We start from the raw sequence: 23,081 nt of genomic DNA, 5'->3' as shown, positions 1-23,081 counted from the left end.
TCACACCTCACTTCATGTATATTGAAATTGTACACTTCATATTCACATTAATAGTGTATATACATATATATACTGCTCAAAAAAATAAATGGAAGACTTAAATAACACATCTTAGATCTGAATGAATGAAATATTCTTATTAAATACTTTGTTCTTACATAGTTGAATGTGCTGACAACAACATCACACAAAAATTATCATTGGAAATCAAATTTATTAACCCATGGAGGTCTGGTTTTGGAGCCACACTCAAAATTAAAGTGGAAAAACACACTACAGGCTGCTCCAACTTTGATGTAATGTCCTTAAAACAAGTCAAACTGAGGCTCAGTAGTGTGTGTGGCCTCCACGTGCCTGTATGACCTCCCTACAACGCCTGGGCATGCTCTTGATGAGGTGGCGGATGGACTTCAGAGGGATCTCCTCCCAGACCTGGACTAAAGCATCTGCCAACTCCTGGACAGTCTGTGGTGCAACGTGGTATTGGTGGATGGAGCGAGACATGACGTCCCAGATGTGCTCAATTGGATTCAGGTCTGGGGAACGGGCGGGTCAGTCCATAGCATCAATGCCTTCGTCTTGCAGGAACTGCTCACACACTCGAGCCACATGAGGTCTAGCATTGTCTTGCATTAGGAGGAACCCAGGGCCACCCCACACCATTACTGACCCACTGCCAAACCGGTCATGCTGGAGGATGTTGCAGGCAGCAGAACATTCTCCTTGACGTCTCCAGACTCTGTCACGTCTGTCACATGTGCTCAGTGTGAACCTGCTTTCATCTGTGAAGAGCACAGGGCGCCAGTGGCGAATTTGCCAATCTTGGTGTTCTCTGGCAAATGCCAAACGTCCTGCACGGTGTTGGGCTGTAAGCACAACCCCCACCTGTGCATGTCGGGCCCTCATACGACCCTCATGGAGTCTGTTTCTGACTGTTTGAGCAGACACATGCACATTTGTGGCCTGCTGGAGGTCATTTTGCAGGGCTCTGGCAGTGCTCCTCCTGTTCCTCCTTGCACAAAGGCGGAGGTAGCGGTCCTGCTGCTGGGTTGTTGCCCTCCTACGGCCTCCTCCACGTCTCCTGATGTACTGGCCTGTCTCTTGGTAGCGCCTCCATGCTCTGGACACTACACTGACAGACACAGCAAACCTTCTTGCCACGGCTCCCATTGATGTGCCATCCTGGATGAGTTGCACTACCTGAGCCACTTGTGTGGGTTGTAGACTCCGTCTCATGCTACCACTAGAGTGAAAGTACCGCCAGCATTCAAAAGTGACCAAAACATCAGCCAGAAAGCATAGGAACTGAGAAGTGGTCTGTGGTCACCACCTGCAGAACCACTCCTTTATTGGGGGTGTCTTGCTAATTGCCTATAATTTCCACCTGTTGTCTATTCCATTTTCACAACAGCATGTGACATTGATTGTAAATCAATGTTGCTTCCTATGTGGACAGTTTGATTTCACAGAAGTGTGAATGACTTGGAGTTACATTGTGTTGTTTAAGTGTTCCCTGTATTTTTTTGAGCAGTTTAGTAACTTATAATTTTCACATTTTTGTCTCAATGATATTTATTTTGGTCACTTTTGACTTCTGTCCTATATCCACTTTTTTACTGTTATCTTACTTCAGTGTCTATGCATCCGTCCCTTCAGGTTATTATTTACCCATTTTCTGACAACATTATCACTAACAATTTATACTCTTTTGTTTCTTGTTTTACATTTGTTTTCACATTTTTCTCCTTTTTAGTTATTCTATGCAGGACTCACTTTGAGATTACTCAGAATGGGTTCCTGTATACAGTACACAGCTTCTTACCTGTATTACACCAATCATATATTGACCTGCTGGTAAGCAGCGCTTCACTAATGACATTTGTTTTGTTTATTTGGGTGTTAAAACATTCCTATTAAATTTATGACACCAGTGCACAGTCATACTTACTTTATATAAGGTAAGCGTAGATTATTTTCTTCATTTATAATTAATTAGTAGTTAGTAGAGATATTGGGTCTCATTCAGACCCGGTCGCAAGCGCCGATGCGCTCGCAACTGGGTCGATGGTTAGCCCTGCGCATGCGCAGTGGCTGCGCATCGCGTGCGCAAGCCCCGGAGCGAGACAGAAACTCTCTCGCACCAGAGCTCTCTACAAAAGGGGCGGCTGTTGATGTTGATCCACAGCTCGTCCCGTTTTGTAGGCGGGCTGGGGGGGGTGGTTTCCAAAATGGAGGCGTTCCTTAAGGAACGCCTACCGTTTGTGGGCGGCCGCACTGACATCATCAGTGATGTCAGTGGGGAGTTTCCTGCTTGATCAGAGCAGGAAGCTCCCTGGGGCTTGCACTTGCTGAGACCCAACCTTAGGGTCTCGTCGCAAGCCCCGATGGTCGCGATGGTCTTGACCATCGCGACCATCACCCTGGTCGGTCACTAAGCTGCGGGTGGTAACCCACAGCCTAGCAATCGACCAGAAGGCGGCAATTAAAAAATCAAGCGATCGCCCTCATTCCGAGAGAGCGATGGCTTCTTGCGACCACCTCTGAATGTGGGCCATTATTTAATTTCCCAGTTATTATAACACCAGCATCAGGCTTAGTCACAGTGATAGCTAGGGTCTAATACTCTTTCCCTAGCTTTATGTGACCATTTTAGTTTATTTAGAATAAGAATATGATATCCATTTCAGCACGACTGCAGGACGTGGACCAGCTTCCTATCCTGCGCGGCACGGTGACAGGGGGAAACTTTATACATATCCTGTCTGATTGACTCCAGCATTATAAGGGCATCTAGGGTCTCCCTGACCTGTTATTCCGGACCTCTATGGACGCTAACAGTCTTTATCTTTGTTGTAAGGATATCCATTGGCCGGCTGTCATGTCTTTCTTTTTGTACTTAATCACGGACTAGTGATACCTTCCTCAACATTATTTTCGTCAATATTATATAAGATCATCTGTGAAATCACTTTTTATCAATAAACCAGCTTTATGTGTTCTGAAAAATGATCATTATTTTTTATTTTTTTTACATTTTTTTTATTTATTCTTCATTCCTTATTTTATTATATTACATTATTATCACCAGGAGAAGTCATAGTGATTATATGAGTTAAACTTCTACCCCCTAACCATACGGGATTAATATAAGTTCATTCTATTGTAAAATGAACAGAGCTGTGCATTAGTAACATGGTATCCCCAGCAATACGTCTGCATGAGGCCTGACGCGCCTCCGACCCTGTGAGGTACGGTGATAGGAGGATTTGTCACACACCTCCCCTGTGTTTGGCTCTTACGTCCATAGGACAATTATTGGTTAACAGACCTGTCATCTCGGACATCACGTCCGCTACTGGGCTTACCTCTGCCGTAAGGATAGCCATTGGCCGATCGCCTAGCCACTTCCGTACATAACCCAGAACTAGGGAGACCTGCCTCCACAGCTGTTCCTCCGTGAACAAGCCTTTGGCGAAACGCGCATCGGCAGGACGGGTGCCTGTGACTGCGCAGCACGGGACACCCCAGCATCAAGTCGGTATTTGTATGCTTTTCCCATACATTATTTATATGTTATATGATGTGGTAGATGATCTATCTTCATTTAGTATGTGCACTGAATATGAGTGTCACATGCGTTCTCTTCCCATACGAATATATGTGCATCTACGGCTCTCATCCACATTCCATCACTTAGTAACTGTATATTATATATAGGCAAATGTGTTTACTACATATGATGGTATATATTTCTCCATTATAGACTATATGTGCTGACTTAGATTTTGATTATATCTGCACAGTAATAAAGTGGATATAATATATATATATATTTGTTGGTCCAATTATTTTTATTTGGAGGATTTACATTAAAAGTTATGTTTTAACTTATTCATATTTTCTCACATCACAGAGTTTTTCTTCTCTAATTTGCATTTCTTACTCAACTCACCTCTAGTGAGCAGGACCACTACCTTTAAATGCACCTTTGTTCATAGGCATTGGACACTATATTACAGGAATAGTAGTTATATAACCATGTTGTAGCAGATTTCAATTTTTGTCAGTGCGACAATATCCCCTTTCCCTTTTCCCTGTTACTATTTTCATGCAGGAGCTGGGCATTGATACTTGTGGACCCTCCCTGTACAGTTACTATTTGGGGTATACTGGAATAATGGAGTGCTTAGCACAAGGTTACAAACATGTAAGTGGGCACATGGGGCAGTGACATAGAAAGACAGCCGTCAGACCATCTTTTGTTCCAAATTAATAAACTTTGTGCACACTCCTTCCTCCAGCACAATTATCACAAGAGGTTTATTCACCAACTTCCTCCAGCACAATTATCACATGAGGTTTATTCACCAACTTCCTCCAGCACAATTAGCACACGAGGTTTATTCACCAACTTCCTCCGGCACAATTATCACACGAGGTTTATTCACCAACTTCCTCCAGCACAATTATCACACAAGGTTTATTCACCAACTTCCTCCAGCACAATCAGCACACGAGGTTTATTCACCAACTTCCTCCGGCACAATTATCACACGAGGTTTATTCACCAACTTCCTCCAGCACAATTAGCACACAAGGTTTATTCACCAACTTCCTCCGGCACAATCAGCACACGAGGTTTATTCACCAACTTCCTCCTGCACAATTAGCACACGAGGTTTATTCACCAACTTCCTCCTGCACAATTAGCACATGAGGTTTATTCACCAACTTCCTCCAGCACAATTAGCACACGAGGTTTATTCACCAACTTCCTCCAGCTCAATTAGCACACGAGGTTTATTCACCAACTTCCTCCGGCACAATTAGCACACGAGGTTTATTCACCAACTTCCTCCAGCACAATTAGCACACGAGGTTTATTCACCAACTTCCTCCGGCACAATTATCACACGAGGTTTATTCACCAACTTCCTCCAGCACAATTATCACACGAGGTTTATTCACCAACTTCCTCCAGCACAATTATCACACGAGGTTTATTCACCAACTTCCTCCAGCACAATCAGCACACGAGGTTTATTCACCAACTTCCTCCGGCACAATTATCACACGAGGTTTATTCACCAACTTCCTCCAGCACAATTAGCACACGAGGTTTATTCACCAACTTCCTCCGGCACAATCAGCACACGAGGTTTATTCACCAACTTCCTCCTGCACAATTAGCACACGAGGTTTATTCACCAACTTCCTCCTGCACAATTAGCACATGAGGTTTATTCACCAACTTCCTCCAGCACAATTAGCACACGAGGTTTATTCACCAACTTCCTCCAGCTCAATTATCACACGAGGTTTATTCACCAACTTCCTCTGGCACAATTAGCACACGAGGTTTATTCACCAACTTCCTCCGGCACAATTAGCACACGAGGTTTATTCACCAACTTCCTCCAGCTCAATTAGCACACGAGGTTTATTCACCAACTTCCTCCAGCACAATTATCACACGAGGTTAATTCACCAACTTCCTCCAGCACAATTATCACACGAGGTTTATTCACCAACTTCCTCCAGCACAATTAACACACGAGGTTTATTCACCGACTTCCTCCGGCACAATTAGCACATGAGGTTTATTCACCAACTTCCTCCAGCACAATTATCACACGAGGTTAATTCACCAACTTCCTCCAGCACAATTATCACACGTGGTTAATTCACCAACTTCCTCCAGCACAATTATCACACGAGGTTAATTCACCAACTTCCTCCAGCACAATTATCACACGAGGCTTATTCACCAACTTCCTCCAGCACAATTATCACACGAGGCTTATTCACCAACTTCCTCCAGCACAATTATCACACGAGGTTTATTCACCAACTTCCTCCTGCACGATACTTTCAGCAGGTTTTACATGTTACAGGGCGGGATGCACTATGCTGAAAAACACCGTTTTCAGAGGTCTGACCGCAATTATCATATGCACCAAGCAGCACATTCTCGCTATAGATGGTGCTGCCTGATAGAAGTCTATGGGCTTCTTATCTGAGTTTTCCCGGAGAGATATCCAATAGGATCCTTCCCAGGGTCCACCCCACCACTCGTGCAGTACGGCTACCGTGTATGCGCAAAGGGACTGCCAGGTCATAAACTGAGAAGTCCCCACATAGCAAAGGAGAGCTATTATCGGGCGAGCTGATTATATCTTCATGCATAAGGCATTACTAAATGCCGGTATGCATGTGATCATTGGCGGGATGCGGGATTCGGTGGATGCGGGATGCATCAGCACATAGACTCCTTACTCCACCAGCATAAGATAAACATCATTTTGCCAATTTCCACTATAGGCCAGCTCCTCCAGCACAGTCTTACACACAGGGGTACATTTACCAAGAATCATGTTTGATGAAATCTCTGGAGATCGCCGGAACATTTTTACAGATTTTACGGTTTATTTTGATACGATGGCGATTTCTGTCATGTACGAGATCAGTCGATTGGCGCCATTTACAAAAGACTCTGCTGACAAATTGATGCATGAATCCACTGGCAGTCGGCATAAATCAGTATGATCTGTGCAGGGTTTGCTAAGGGTTCATTTAAACAAAAATATTGTGTTGGGTACCCTCTAAAAGCATAACCAGCTCCGGACCTCTGAGCCCAGTCTGGTACTGGAAAATTGGATGAAAAACTGGTGTGGGGTCCCTCCATTTTTCCGGTAACCAGCACCGGGCTGAACCAGCCGAGGGGCTTACACTGTAGCAGGAAGACACAGCGTGGGGTCCCTCTGCTTAATGTAAACCAACCCCAAGCTGATCGGGTTCTGCACTATAGATGGACACCAGATGTTAGGCAGTCAATAGGTCTACTGGGACAAAAGGTCGACACACTAAAGGTCGACATGTAAGAAGGTGGACAGGTACATATGGACGACAGGGTCAAAAGGTCAATACAAAAACGGTCAATACAATAGATATATTTTTTTAGGTTAGATTTAGGATTAGGCACTTACTGGAGGGTTAGGGTTAGGCACTTAGGGCCTGATTCAGAGCTGAACGCTCTGACCAGAGTGCTTGCTCTGAATCAGGGCCATCCTACATGAAAATGGAGCGGCCTTATGGACGTTCGCATAGCTGTGGGTTACCACCCACAGCTTATGCGAGCGTCCATGATGATGGTCGCGATGGTCAAGACCATCGCGACCATCGGACTTGCGACGAGACCCTGCGGTAGGGTCTCGCTTCCGCAAGCCCAGGAGTGATCTTGGCTCTATCAGAGCCAAAATCACTCCCACTGACCTCATTACTGAAGTCAGTGGGGCCGGACTCAGACGGTAGGCGTTCCCATGGGACCGCCTCCGTCTGGCAGTCACGCCCCCGGCACACCCACCAAAGGGGGCATGCTGTCAATCAACATCGACAGCATGCCCCCTTTGGTGCGAGACCCAGAGCGACGGAGAGCCCGTCGCTATCCGGGTCTCGCGCATGCGCACGACGGAGCTCCCTCCATCGTGCGCATGCGCAGTCTGAATGACCCCCTTACTCCGATGGTTAAAAAAAAGCTTTTCAGGTAGATTGTTAAAACACCTATTAGCACACGGTAAAGTGGGTGTGTATGGCTACATCTGAAGGGCATGTTATACATGTGATAGGCATGTACTGCTACATCTGAGGGGCATGTCATACATGTGATAGGTGTGTACTGCTACATCTGAGAGATGTGTCATAAAATTGAGCCCCAAAGCAGTCAGTAAGATTTACTAGTTGGTACAGTACTAGGTAAGGTACAGCATGTTATGTGCTACCTGCACTGGCATCCCTGCCAACTTGCTGCAGCTGGTGATGTTGATGCTGGTCTAAACCCTGCTCTGTCTGGCAGACATAGGTTATAAAGACGTAACCACCTGACTGGCGAATATATTTTTCATAAATGTTACCAAAATTGATGATATTTTAAATGATGAAGTGATGTAAATAGTACAGTGGTGTCATTGGGTTTGGTGACGCCTAGTGCGCTGTCCTCACCCTGTCACCCCTCTTACCGTCATCTGCACGTTCTAAAGGTGCTTGTGGAAGGAGCAAGGCTTTCTGCCAACACAACCATGCCCCTTGATGCATGACATTTTGAGGGGGTGAAAGTGTGTCGTGCCTCCATTCTTGTCATGCTGGGGGCATGCCCAATGCAGTGGGAACTGCTGGCACAGTGGGTAATGTGGGCATGTGTCTCTCATCCATCAGGGACTCCGCTGCATTCATTATCATGTCTTCAACTGCCACCTCCTCCATAGCTCTCATGTCTTTTACTGCGACCCCCTCCATTGCTCTCATGTCCTCTACTGCCACCCCCTCCATTGCTCTCATGTCCTCATCTCACTGCTCCCCTACTGCTCACACTGCTCCATCACACCTCACTGCTCCTCTACTGCTCACACTGCTCCATCACACCTCACTGCTCCTCTACTGCTCACACTGCTCCATCACACCTCACTGCTCCCCTACTGCTCACACTGCTCCATCACACCTCACTGCTCCTCTACTGCTCACACTGCTCCATCACACCTCACTGCTCCCCTACTGCTCACACTGCTCCATCACTCATCACTGCTCCCCTACTGCTCACACTGCTCCATCACTCATCACTGCTCCTTTACTGCTCACACTGCTCCATCACACCTCACTGCTCCTCTACTGCTCACACTGCTCCATCACACCTCACTGCTCCTCTACTGCTCACACTGCTCCATCACACCTCACTACTCTCTACTGCTCACACTGCTCCATCTTACCTCACTGCTCCCCTACTGCTCACACTGCTCCATCACTCATCACTGCTCCCCTATTGCTCACACTGCTCCATCACACCTCACTGCTCCTCTACTGCTCACACTGCTCCATCACACCTCACTGCTCCCCTACTGCTCACACTGCTCCATCACACCTCACTGCTCCCCTACTGCTCACACTGCTCCATCACTCATCACTGCTCCTCTACTGCTCACACTGCTCCATCTTACCTCACTGCTCCACTATTGCTCACACTGCTCCATCACATCTCACTGCTCCCCTACTGCTCACACGGCTCCATCACACCTCACTGCTCCCCTACTGCTCACACTGCTCCATCACACCTCACTGCTCCCCTACTGCTCACACTGCTCCATCACACCTCACTGCTCCCCTACTGCTCACACTGCTCCATCACTCATCACTGTTCCTTTACTGCTCACACTGCTCCATCACACCTCACTGCTCCTCTACTGCTCACACTGCTCCATCACACCTCACTGCTCCTCTACTGCTCACACTGCTCCATCACACCTCACTGCTCCCCTACTGCTCACACTGCTCCATCACACCTCACTGCTCCTCTACTGCTCACACTGCTCCATCACACCTCACTGCTCCCTACTGCTCACACTGCTCCATCACTCATCACTGCTCCTTTACTGCTCACACTGCTCCATCACACCTCACTGCTCCTCTACTGCTCACACTGCTCCATCACACCTCACTACTCTCTACTGCTCACACTGCTCCATCTTACCTCACTGCTCCCCTACTGCTCACACTGCTCCATCACTCATCACTGCTCCCCTATTGCTCACACTGCTCCATCACACCTCACTGCTCCTCTACTGCTCACACTGCTCCATCACACCTCACTGCTCCCCTACTGCTCACACTGCTCCATCACACCTCACTGCTCCCCTACTGCTCACACTGCTCCATCACTCATCACTGCTCCTCTACTGCTCACACTGCTCCATCACACCTCACTGCTCCTTTACTGCTCACACTGCTCCATCACACCTCACTACTCCCCTACTGCTCACACTGCCCATTCACACCTCACTGCTCCCCTATTGCTCACACTGCTCCATCACACCTCACTGCTCCCCTACTGCTCACACTGCTCCATCACTCATCACTGCTCCTCTACTGCTCACACTGCCCCATTACACCTCACTGCTCCACTACTGCTCACACTGCTCCATCACACCTCACTGCTCCCCTATTGCTCACACTGCTCCATCTTACCTCACTGCTCCCCTATTGCTCACACTGCTCCATCACTCATCACTGCTCCTCTACTGCTCACACTGCCCCATTACACCTCACTGCTCCACTACTGCTCACACTGCTCCATCACACCTCACTGCTCCCCTATTGCTCACACTGCTCCATCACACCTCACTGCTCCCCAACTGCTCACACTGCTCCATTACTCATCACTGCTCCTCTACTGCTCACACTGCCCCATTACACCTCACTGATCTCCTACTGCTGACACTGCCCCATCACACCTCACTGCTCCCCTATTGCTCACACTGCTCCATCACACCTCACTGCTCCCCAACTGCTCACACTGCTCCATTACTCATCACTGCTCCACTACTGCTCACACTGCTCCATCACACCTCACTGATCTCCTACTGCTCACACTGCTCCATCACACCTCACTGCTCCTTTACTGCTCACACTGCTCCATCACACCTCACTGCTCCACTACTGCTCACACTGCTCCATCACACCTCACTGCTCCACTACTGCTCACACTGCTCCATCACACCTCACTGATCTCCTACTGCTCACACTGCTCCATCACACCTCACTGCTCCTCTACTGCTCACACTGCTCCATCACACCTCACTGATCTCCTACTGCTCACACTGCTCCATCACACCTCACTGATCTCCTACTGCTCACACTGCTCCATCACACCTCACTGCTCCTTTACTGCTCACACTGCTCCATCACACCTCACTGCTCCACTACTGCTCACACTGCTCCGTCACACCTCACTGCTCCCCTACTGCTCACACTGCTCCATCACACCTCACTGCTCCACAACTGCCTCACTGCTCCATCACTCATCACTGCTCCTCTACTGCTCACACTGCCCCATTACACCTCACTGATCTCCTACTGCTCACACTGCCCCATCACACCTCACTGATCTCCTACTGCTCACACTGCTCCATCACACCTCACTGCTCCCCTACTGCTCACACTGCTCCATCACACCTCACTGCTCCCCTACTGCTCACACTGCCCCATCACACCTCACTGCTCCTCTACTGCTCACACTGCTCCATCACACCTCACTGCTCCTCTACTGCTCACACTGCTCCATCACACCTCACTGATCTCCTACTGCTCACACTGCTCCATCACACCTCACTGCTCCTCTACTGCTCACACTGCCCCATCACACCTCACTGATCTCCTACTGCTCACACTGCTCCATCACACCTCAGTGATCTCCTACTGCTCACACTGCTCCATCACACCTCACTTCTCCTCTACTGCTCACTGCTCCATCACACATCACTGCTACTATACTGCTCCATCACACCTCACTGCTCCCTTACTGCTCACACTGCCCCATCACACCTCACTGCTCCCCTACTGCTCACACTGCCCCATCACACCTCACTGCTCCCCTACTGCTCACACTGCTCCATCACACCTCACTGCTCCCCTACTGCTCACACTGCTCCATCACACCTCACTGCTCCCCTACTGCTCGCACTGCCCCATTACACCTCACTGATCTCCTACTGCTCACACTGCCCCATCACACCTCACTGATCTCCTACTGCTCACACTGCTCCATCACACCTCACTTGTCCTCTACTGCTCCATCACACCTCACTGCTCCTCTACTGCTCACACTGCTCCATCACACCTCACTTGTCCTCTACTGCTCCATCACACCTCACTGCTCATCTACTGCTCACACTGCTCCATCACACCTCACTTGTCCTCTACTGCTCCATCACACCTCACTTGTCCTCTACTGCTCCATCACACATCACTGCTCCCCTACTGCTCACACTGCCCCATCACACCTCACTGCTCCCCTACTGCTTACACTGCTCCATCACACATCACTGCTCACACTACTCCATCACACCTCACTGCTCACACTGCTTACACTGCTCCATCACACCTCACTGCTCCCCTACTGCTCACACTGCTCCATCACACGTCACTGCTCCTTTATTGCTCACACTGCTCCATCACACCTCACTGCTCCCCTACTGCTCACACTGGGCCTGATTCAGAGCCGGACGCTATTTGCGCTCGCTCGTTCAGAAAAAGGGGCCAGCCATTTAAATTGAGCGCTCGCTCTTTGCGGTCTGTTGACGCCTCTATGTCTGAGCGAGCAAACGAAACATGCGCTCGCTATTTTGTAAAGACGCCCCCTGGCCACTCGCATCCTACGTCATCTCCGCTATTTATTAGATTAATCGAGTACATCGAAAGGCGTCTGAACTGCTCGCAGTGCTTGTGGTAGGATTTTCCTACCACAATCATGTGAACAGTTCAGGCTAAGAAACAACAAAGTGACGTGGCCGATGACGCTGCTTTGTTAATTATGCACACCCTTAAAACGCCCGTTCTCACCGTTTGGCTCGCCTGCGTTCGGATCTCCACTCCCCGTTTTTAAGCACCTTCCCCTGTTACCACCCACAAACGCCTCATCCTGTCACTCAAATTAGCAGGCACTCGCTATTTTGCAAGCGCTCGATTTCTGACCGCACTGACTGGTTGGCGCATGCGCAGATGTGCGAACATCGCTTGGAGTGAACAAGCGGCCGCTTATGAGCGGCTCTGAATCAGGCCCACTGCCCCTTCACACCTCACTGCTCTCCTACTGCTCACACTGCTCCATCACACCTCACTGCTCCCCTACTGCTCACACTGCTCCATCACACCTCACTGCTCCTCTACTGCTCCATCACACCTCACTGCTCCTCTACTGCTCACACTGCTCTATCACACCTCACTGCTCCTCTACTGCTCACACTGCCCCATCACACCTCATGGCCGCCCCTCTGTTTTTTTAGAGCGGTAACCACCCACAGCTGTAGCGAGCGTCCAGGAAGATGGTCGCGATGGTCAAGACCATCGCGACCATCGGGCTTGCGACGAGACCCTTGTGGTAGGGTCTCATTGCCGCAAGCCCAAGAGTGCTTTCGGCTCAAACAGAGCCAAAAGCACTCCCACTGACATCACTTGTGATGTCAGCGGGACCGGCCCCAGACGGTAGGCGTTCCTATGGGAACGCCTCCGTCTGGGCAGCCACGCCCCCGGCCCGCCCACCAAAGGGGGTGTGCTATCACTCAACATCAACAGTACACAACCCTTTGGTACGAGAACTCGGAGCGACGGCTTGGCCATTGCTATCCGGGTCTCGCGCACGCGCACGACGGAGCCGGCTCCGTCGTATGCATGCGCACTGGGCCACCATCGACCCGCTTGTGAGCGCTCAGCGCTTGCGAGCGGGTCTGAATCAGGCCCACTGTTCCATCAAACCTCACTGCTCTCCTACTGCTCACACTGCTCCATCACCCCTCACTGCTCCTCTACTGCTCACACTGCTCCATCCATCTGTCGTCTATGGCACCTGGTAACAAATGGAGCTACAAACACATTTCTCCTATTCCCCAGTGTCGCTACTTCTCACTTTCAGCCCTTGGTGATGGCCAACAGTATCTCTCCTTTCCAGGAACAGCAGCACTGCTCTTACACCTTCTTACCACTGACCAGGACTGGATATGGTGGGAAGGGGGGAATCAATTGTGTGTGACTTATGGTGTGAGATCTTCATTGTGCAGGTAATGAGGATCCAGGAGGAGCAAACTTACAGTGTGAAGGATGTGAGAACATTCAATGTACGCTGCAGAGATGTCTACAACAACTTGTCATGGAGCTCCTGGACCAGGACCATCACTCTCTGACAACTGCATGGTAAAAATATGGCAATCCCTTCATCATTAGAATTATATGATCACTAACTCAAACTCCCAGTGATGTCACTAATACAGGATGACCAGCCCAATCCCCAGTGATGTCACTAGTACAGGATGACCAGCCCAATCCCCAGTGATGTCACTAGTACAGGATGACCAGCCCAATCCCCTGTGATGTCACTAGTACAGGATGACCAGCCCAATCCCCTGTGATGTCACTAGTACAGGATGACCAGCCCAATCCCCTGTGATGTCACTAGTACAGGATGACCAGAGTAATCTCCTAGTGATGTCACTAGCATGGGATGATCAGGGCAATCTCCCTGTGATGACATCAGCATAGGATAGCTAACACAATCTCCCAGTGATGTAATCAGTATAGGATAGCCAACACAATCTCCCAGTGATGTCACTAGTGTGAAATATACAGTTTAATGTCTCAATAAAGTCAATGGGGTAAAGTTGGTTTTGTTTTTTTTTGGGTTGTTGTGCTATTGATTTTGCAAACCAACCATATACTAAAGACAAAACCGATGGCAAATCAAGCAAAAACCCAACTTTAGAACACTGTATCAACTACGGTATCAATGTATTTAAATAGGCCACTATAGAACCCGCAGATTTACTAATGGTAGGTTATAAAACCGACCAAAACCTGACCGTACGATGATGGAAAACCAGACAAACAATAGACCTGCCTGTGGCAGACGAGATTGTGAGAATTGCTGCCCAGATCGCTATGATCTGTGCAGGCTTCATTAGGTTGAAAAGCTTTGAAAGAGCTGTGTGTCTTCCTGCAATGGGATTATCTCTCCGGCTGTTGTATCCCGATGCTGGCTGAGGAAAATAGGGGGAAGCCCCATGCTGTTTTTCCACCTATCTTCCCATACCAGCCCATGCTGAGCGGTCTGGGGCTGGTTATGGATTTGGGAGGGGAACCTCACACTTTATATTAAAAAAAAAACCTTTCAAAGAGCACATATCATAGATCATAGTGATCTGCGCAGTGCTTTTGTGTAAGGGGCTTTGCCGTAGTTTTTAACTTTGACCTACAGATCAAAAAAGGCAGAATTTAGAGCTGCAAAATAGGTCTGACATCGATGTCGGCTTCCAATAGAAGCTGAACCCTGTCTGATGATAAATCGTCAGGTTTTTTACAGCAACATAACGGCCATTGCCGTCAGTTTATGATTAGAACCAAAACCGATGGTTAGTAAATTTACCCCATTATTTTGATGTACTGTAGGATGAACCCTTGACCGATTAGGCATGGACCAGCTGGTATTTCATGGTGCTGCTAAATCCTGTGTAGCCCATTTGGTTCAGGTTGCTCTGTACAAGTCACCAGTACTCTGGATCCAGCAACAGAACCAGTCACTCACAATTCCTCCTTCATGTGTCTCAGGGAGCTATTTACTTAGATACCACATCCTGGCATCAATGGGGCAATGCTATAAATAGCAAAACATGGAAAGTCTCCCAATTACTGTACCAGCATTGCTGTTTTTTTTAAATGAAAGAATTTGTACGCGGAGTTTATTCCCCTAACAAGGTGATTGGCTGTTATTTGTGGAAAGCGATGGCGACTAATATCTCCCCATCTTGTGGCAACAGCCTCTAATTTAGTAATAAGAATGAAGGCACATAACATATAGGGGTTATGTATCCTTGTCACTAGGTGGCGCTGTTGGACTTGAATGTAGATGAACTAGTTACACTGCAGATAATATAATAGGACCGTGATTCCCAAACATTTCAGTTCAAGACACCCTTAGGGTCTCCATGGGGCATATCCAATTAGCCGCGGGGTTTACCCCCTGGCTAATTATCGCGCAGGTCAGGATTCAATTAGCGGGGACTCCACGCGCGGGTGTCCCTGAGACCCTGCACGTGAGTCCCTGCTGTCAGGCTTTACCTCAAATCTGCGTGAGGCCTCGCGCGAGCATGAATAACACACTGATTCTGCAGTTCTTGCGGAATCAGTGTGTTCTCGCGTGGAAGTCCTGATTTTTGGACGCGGGGAAAAAGCTATTTTATTGAATAGCATAACCCCACACCGCAGGACTTTCACCCCTCAATTACTCACGGGAGAAGTCCTGCGGGTAATTGGATATGCCCCCATGATTTTTTCAAGAAAACCCCTAAACCAAAATAATTACTGAGTGGTCCCTTTTTGGGTCAAAATTATGTAATTAGTATTTAGGTCAGGATAGAAATTAACTTGTTTGTATTGCCAGCGTGTGTCTCCCTGTGCGGCCCCCCTCCATGTGTCTCTCTGTGCGGCATCCCCATCCTTCTCTACCCTCCTCACTCTCTGTCCCTCCCACATTCTTCTCTACCCTCCTCACTCTCTGCCCCTCCCACATCCTTCTCTACCCTCCTCACTCTCTGCCCCTCCACATCCTTCTCTACCCTCCTCACTCTCTGCCCCTCCCCATCATTCTCCACTCTCCTCACTCTCTGCCCCCCAACCTTCTCTACCCTCCTCACTCTCTGCCCCTCCCCATCCTTCTCTACCCTCCTCACTCTCTGTCCCTCCCACATCCTTCTCTACCCTCCTCACTCTCTGCCCCCCCAACCTTCTCTACCCTCCTCACTCTCTGCCCCTCCCCATCCTTCTCTACCCTACTCACTCTCTGCCCCTCCCAATCCTTCTCTACCCTCCTCACTCTCTGCCCCTCCCCATCCTTCTCTACCCTCCTCACTCTCTGCCCTTCCCCATCCTTCTCTACCCTCCTCACTCTCTGCCCCCCAACCTTCTCTACCCTCCTCACTCACTGCCCCTCCCCATCCTTCTCTACCCTCCTCACTCTCTGCCCCTCCCCATCCTTCTCTACCTACCTCACTCTCTGCCCCTCCCCACCCTTCTCTACGCTACTCACTCTCTGCCCCTCGCCATTTTTCTCTAGCCTCCTCACTCTCTGCCCCTCCCCATCCTTCTCTACGTACCTCACTCTCTGCCCCTCCCCACCCTTCTCTACGCTACTCACTCTCTGCACCTCCCCACCCTTCCCTACCCTCCTCACTCTCTGCCCCCCAACCTTCTCTACCCTCCTCACTCTCAGCCCCTCCCCATCCTTCTCTACTCTCCTCACTCTCTGCCCCTCCCCACCCTTCTTTACCCTCGTCACTCTCTGCCCCTCCCCACCCTTCTCTACCCTCCTCACTCTCAGCCCCTCCCCATCCTTCGCTACCCTCCTCACTCTCTGCCCCTCCCCATCCTTCTCTACCCTCTTCCCTCTCTGCCCCTCCCCATCATTCTCTACCCTCCTCACTCTCAGCCCCTCCACATCCTTCTCTTCCCTCCTCACTCTCTGCCCCTCCCCATCCTTCTCTACCCTCCTCACTCTCTGCCCCCCAACCTTCTCTACCCTCCTCACTCTCTGCCCCAACCCATCCTTCTCTACCCTCCTTACTCTCTGCCCCTCCCCATCCTTTTCTACCCTCCTCACTCTCTGCCCCCCCAACCTTCTCTACCCTCCTCACTCTCTGTCCCTCCCACATCCTTCTCTACCCTCCTCACTCTCTGCCCCTCCCACACCTTCTCTACCCTCCTCACTCTCTGCCCCCCAACCTTCTCTACCCTCCTCACTCTCTGCCCCTCCCCATCCTTCGCTACCCTCCTCACTCTCTGCCCCTCCCCATCCTTCTCTACCCTCCTCACTCTCTGCCCCTCCCCATCATTCTCTACCCTCCTCACTCTCAGCCCCTCCCCATCCTTCGCTACCCTCCTCACTCTCTGCCCCTCCCCCATCCTTCTCTACCCTCCTCACTCTCTGCCCCTCCCCATCCTTCTCTACCCTCCTCACTCTCTGCCTCTCCCCATCCTTCTCTACCTACCTCACCCTTTGCCCCCCCCATCCTTCTCTACCCTCCTCACTCTCTGCCCTTCCCCATCCTTCTCTACTCTCCTCACTCTCTGCCCCTCCCCATCCTTCACTTCCCTCCTCACTCTCTGCCCCTCCCCACCCTTCTCTACCCCCCTCACTCTCTGCCCCTCCCACATCTTTCTCTACCCTCCTCACTCTCTGCCCCTCCCCACCCTTCTCTACCCCCCTCACTCTCTGCCCCTCCCACATCCTTCTCTACCCTCCTCACTCTCTGCCCCTCCCCACCCTTCTCTACCCTCCTCACTCTCTGTCCCTCCCACATCCTTCTCTACCCTCCTCACTCTCTGCCCCTCCCCACCCTTCTCTACCCTCCTCACTCTCTGCCCCTCCACATCCTTCTCTATCCTTCTCACTCTCTGCCCCTCCCCATCCTTCTCTACCCTCCTCACTCTCTGCCCCTCCCAATCCTTCTCTACCCTCCTCACTCTCTGCCCCTCCCCATCCTTCTCTTCCATCCTCACTCTCTGCCCCTCCCCATCCTTCTCTACCCTCCTCACTCTGTCCCTCCCACATCCTTCTCTACCCTCCTCACTCTCTGCCCTTCCCCATCCTTCTCTTCCCTCCTCACTCTCTGCCCCCCAACCTTCTCTACCCTCCTCACTCACTGCCCCTCCCCATCCTTCTCTACCCTCCTCACTCTCTGCCCCTCCCCATCCTTCTCTACCTACATCACTCTCTGCCCCTCCCCACCCTTCTCTACGCTACTCACTCTCTGCCCCTCGCCACCCTTCTCTACCCTCCTCACTCTCAGCCCCTCCCCATCCTTCGCTACCCTCCTCACTCTCTGCCCCTCCCCATCCTTCTCTACCCTCTTCACTCTCTGCCCCTCCCCATCATTCTCTACCCTCCTCACTCTCAGCCCCTCCACATCCTTCTCTTCCCTCCTCACTCTCTGCCCCCCAACCTTCTCTACCCTCCTCACTCTCTGCCCCTCCCCATCCTTCGCTACCCTCCTCACTCTCTGCCCCTCCCACATCCTTCTCTACCCTCCTCACTCTCTGCCCCCCCAACCTTCTCTACCCTCCTCACTCTCTGTCCCTCCCACATCCTTCTCTACCCTCCTCACTCTCTGCCCCTCCCACATCCTTCTCTACCCTCCTCACTCTCTGCCCCACATCCTTCTCTACCCTCCTCCCTCTCTGCCCCTCCCCATCCTTCTCTACCCTCCTCACTCTCTGCCCCCCCAACCTTCTCTACCCTCCTCACTCTGTCCCTCCCACATCCTTCTCTACCCTCCTTCCTCTCTGCCTCTCCACATCCTTCTCTACCATCCTCACTCTCTGCCCCCCAACCTTCTCTACCCTCCTCACTCTCTGCCCCTCCCCATCCTTCGCTACCCTCCTCACTCTCTGCCCCTCCCCATCCTTCTCTACCCTCCTCACTCTCTGCCCCTCCCCATCATTCTCTACCCTCCTCACTCTCAGCCCCTCTCCATCCTTCGCTAACCTCCTCACTCTCTGCCCCTCCCCATCCTTCGCTACCCTCCTCACTCTATACCCCCCATCCTTCTCTACTCTCCTCACTTTCTGCCCCTCCCCATCCTTCTCTTCCCTCCACACTCTCTGCCCCTCCCCAACCTTCTCTACCATCCTTACTCTCTGCACCTCCACATCCTTCTCTACCCTCCTCACTCTCTGCCCCTCCACATCCTTCTCTACCCTCCTCACTCTGCCCCTCCACATCCTTCTCTACCCTCCTCACTCTGTCCCTCCCCATCCTTCTCTACCCTCCTCACTCTCTGTCCCTCCCCCATCTTTCTCTACCCTCCTCACTCTGTCCCTCCCACATCCTTCTCTACTCTTCTCACTCTCTGCCCCTCCACATCCTTCTCTACCCTCCTCACTCTCTACCCCTCCCCATCCTTCTCCACCCTCCTCACTCTCTGCCCCCCCAACCTTCTCTACCCTCCTCACTCTCTGCCCCCCCAACCTTCTCTACCCTCCTCACTCTCTACCCCTCCCCATCCTTCTCCACCCTCCTCACTCTCTGCCCCCCCAACCTTCTCTACCCTCCTCACTCTCTGCCCCCCCAACCTTCTCTACCCTCCTCACTCTCTGCCCCTTCCCATCCTTCTCTACCCTCCTCACTCTCTGTCCCTCCCACATCCTTCTCTACCCTCCTCACTCTCTGCCCCTTCCCATCCTTCTCTACCCTCCTCTCTCTCTGTTCCTCCCACATCCTTCTCTACCCTCCTCACTCTCTGTCCCTCCCCCATCCTTCTCTACCCACCTCACTCTCTGTCCCTCCCACATCCTTCTCTACCCTCCTCACTCTGTCCCTCCCCATCCTTCTCTACCCTCCTCACTCTCTGCCCCCCCAACCTTCTCTGCCCTCCTCACTGTGTCCCTCCCACATCCTTCTCTACTCTCCTCACTCTCTGCCCCTCCACATCATTCTCTACCCTCCTCACTCTCTGTCCCTCCCACATCCTTCTCTACCCTCCTCACTCTCTGCCCCTCCAACCTTCTCTACCCTCCTCACTTTCTGCCCCTCCACATCCTTCTCTACCCTCCTCACTCTCTGGCCCTCCACATCCTTCTCTACCCTCCTCACTCTGTAGCTCCCTATCCTTCTCTACCCTCCTCACTCTCTGTCCCTCCCCCATCCTTCTCTACCCTCCTCACTCTCTGTCCCTCTCACATCCTTCTCTGCCCCTCCACATCCTTCTCTACCCTCCTCACTCTCTGCCCCTCCATCCTTATCTATCCTCCTCACTCTCTGCCCCTCCACATTCTTCTCTACCCTCCTCACTCTCTGCCCCTCCACATTCTTCTCTACCCTCCTCACTCTCTGCCCCTCCACATTCTTCTCTACCCTCCTCACTCTCTGCCCCTCCACATCCTTCTCTACCCACCTCACTCTCTGCCCTTGACTTTGCCACACACTTCACATCTAACATTGAATCCATATGTCAGGACCCTATCCTCTTTCTCCCCATCCAAACCAAACTCTGAGTTCCTTGTGCCCTGTACCTGGACATGAATCATGGCCCTAATTCAGTCCTACCCCTTTTCCACTCTATCCTCTTCTACTAATTCCTCTGCTTCCTCTCTCCTATTGCTTGTTCCTAACTTGCCCATCTCTTTAATCTCTCCCTCTCATCAGACACTGTCCCCTCTGCTTTCAAGCATGCCCTTGTCTTCCCCATTCTTAAGAAACCCACCCATGATCCTGACATTCTCTCCCACTACTGCCCTGAGTTCTCTCCTCCTCTTTGCCTCCAAACTCATTGAGCATATTGTCTACAACCGCCTTACCGACTTTCTATCCTCCTACTCCCTGCTTGACCCATTTCAGTCTGGTTTTGTCCTCTCCACTCAACAGACACTGCCCTTACTATAGTGACCAGTGACCTCCTTGCTGCCAAATTCCGAGGGTCACTACTTTTTATCAGTCTCCTCTCTCTGCTGCATCTGACACTGTGGACCACCCTCTGTAAATCCTTCAGTCTGCATGACATTGCCCTCTCCTGACTGTTCTCCTAGCTCTCTGACTGTTCTTTCCTCTTTTCCTCTCCTGACTCCACTCCCCCCCCAATTTTCACTACTAGTAGGTGACCCCCAAGGTTCTGTTATTGGACCTCCTCTATTCTTCAATTACACATTCTTTTTAGGTGAGCTCTTCAGTTTCCAATATCTTTATGATGATGACACTCAGGTCTTCCTCTACACCCCTGGCCTTCCCCCTCTCTTCTCACTTATAGCTCCAACTATCTCTCTGCTATTTCTTCCTGGATATCCCAGCACCACCATATCCTCTAGCCCCCTAAGTGTGCTGTCTTGGAGTTATTCTTGACTCCTCTCTCTTCTTCAAACCATACATCCAGTTCCTTTCGCAGTCCTGCCATATCCAATGGAAATATATCTCCAGGATCAGACCCTTTCTCACCCTGGAGGCAACTAAGATCCTCATCCACTCACTGATCATCTCCAGACTGGGCTACTGTAACCTCCTCCTATCTGGCCTCCCTGACTCCCATCTCTCCCCACTCTAATCTGTCCTCAGTTCTGCTGCTTGGCTCATCTTCCTCTCCAATTGTTCTACATCTGCCTCCCCTCTCCTACAACCCTACACTGGCTCCCCTTCCCCTTCAGAACCCAATTCAAGATTCTCACACTCAAGTACAAAGCCCTCTCCCATTTACATCTCTGATCTCATCTCCCCTCATTCTCCCACCCGCCCTCTTCACTCAACAAATGCCGTTGAGATTTTATCCATGCTGCTCCCTACCTTTGGAACTCTCTCCCTCTCCCTATAAGACTCTTCACCGCTCTACAAATCTTCAAATGGGCTCTCAAGAGCCACTACTTCATCATAGCCTTCCAGCTCCCATCCTAACCCACTTTTCCTTGCTCATTGCCTCTCCCCTTTGTGTCTCACCCTTGTCTGTCTGCACCTCCCCTTTAGACTGTTATCTCTTACGAGCAGGGCCCTCTCCCCTCACGTGCTTTTCCTTTACCATCATCTCCTCCCCACTACTGCACCAAGGCCTTGGTTTCTGCTGCCCTTATTTCAGTATTATGACCACTGGTGCAGCAATGTTTATAAACCTTGTCCATGTCTTGCTACTGTATGAACAGGACAGTAAGTCACTCTCTCCTGGATTTGTTCATACTGTCTCTGTAGGTAGATATAAGTTGTATGATGGAGTCTTCCAACATACTAGCAATGACGGAAGAGCTCTGTGTATAACACACAGGTATATACAACAAGACACACGCTGCACCTCTATGTATAACACACAGGTATATACAACAATACACACGCTGCACCTCTATGTATAACACACAGATATATACAACAATACACACGCTGCACCTCTATGTATAACACACAGGTATATACAACAATACACACGCTGCACCTCTATGTATAACACACAGGTATATACAACAATACACACGCTGCACCTCTATGTATAACACACAGGTATATACAACAATACACACGCTGCACCTCTATGTATAACACACAGGTATATACAACAATACACACGCTGCACCTCTATGTATAACACACAGGTATATACAACAATACACACGCTGCACCTCTATGTATAACACACAGATATATACAACAATACACACGCTGCACCTCTCTATGTATAACACACAGGTATATACAACAATACACACGCTGCACCTCTATGTATAACACACAGGTATATACAACAATACACACGCTGCACCTCTATGTATAACACACAGGTATATACAACAATACACACGCTGCACCTCTATGTATAACACACAGGTATATACAACAATACACACGCTGCACCTCTATGTATAACACACAGATATATACAACAATACACACGCTGCACCTCTCTATGTATAACACACAGGTATATACAACAAGACACACGCTGCACCTCTCTATGTATAACACACAGATATATACAACAATACACACGCTGCACCTCTATGTATAACACACAGATATATACAACAATACA

At 50.1% G+C, this 23,081-nt stretch overlaps 1 protein-coding gene across 1 annotated transcript in view; it reads left to right on the top strand.

Moving 5' to 3' along the window:
* The window catches only part of LOC148436326 (interleukin-12 subunit beta-like), a 110,561-nt gene that overhangs the window by 86,219 nt on the left and 1,261 nt on the right, over window positions 1-23,081 (top strand). The window contains exon 6 of the mRNA XM_088465045.1: window positions 13,599-13,731. Within this exon, the coding sequence (XP_088321171.1) occupies window positions 13,599-13,721 (123 nt within the window). The 3' untranslated portion in view covers window positions 13,722-13,731. The remainder of the gene's footprint in view (window positions 1-13,598; window positions 13,732-23,081) is intronic.

Source organism: Taudactylus pleione, unplaced genomic scaffold (assembly GCF_031769625.1).
Source record: "Taudactylus pleione unplaced genomic scaffold, aTauple2 ptg001820l, whole genome shotgun sequence".
Classification (NCBI taxonomy): domain Eukaryota; kingdom Metazoa; phylum Chordata; class Amphibia; order Anura; family Myobatrachidae; genus Taudactylus; species Taudactylus pleione.
This window is presented reverse-complemented; position numbering and strand designations above follow the sequence as displayed.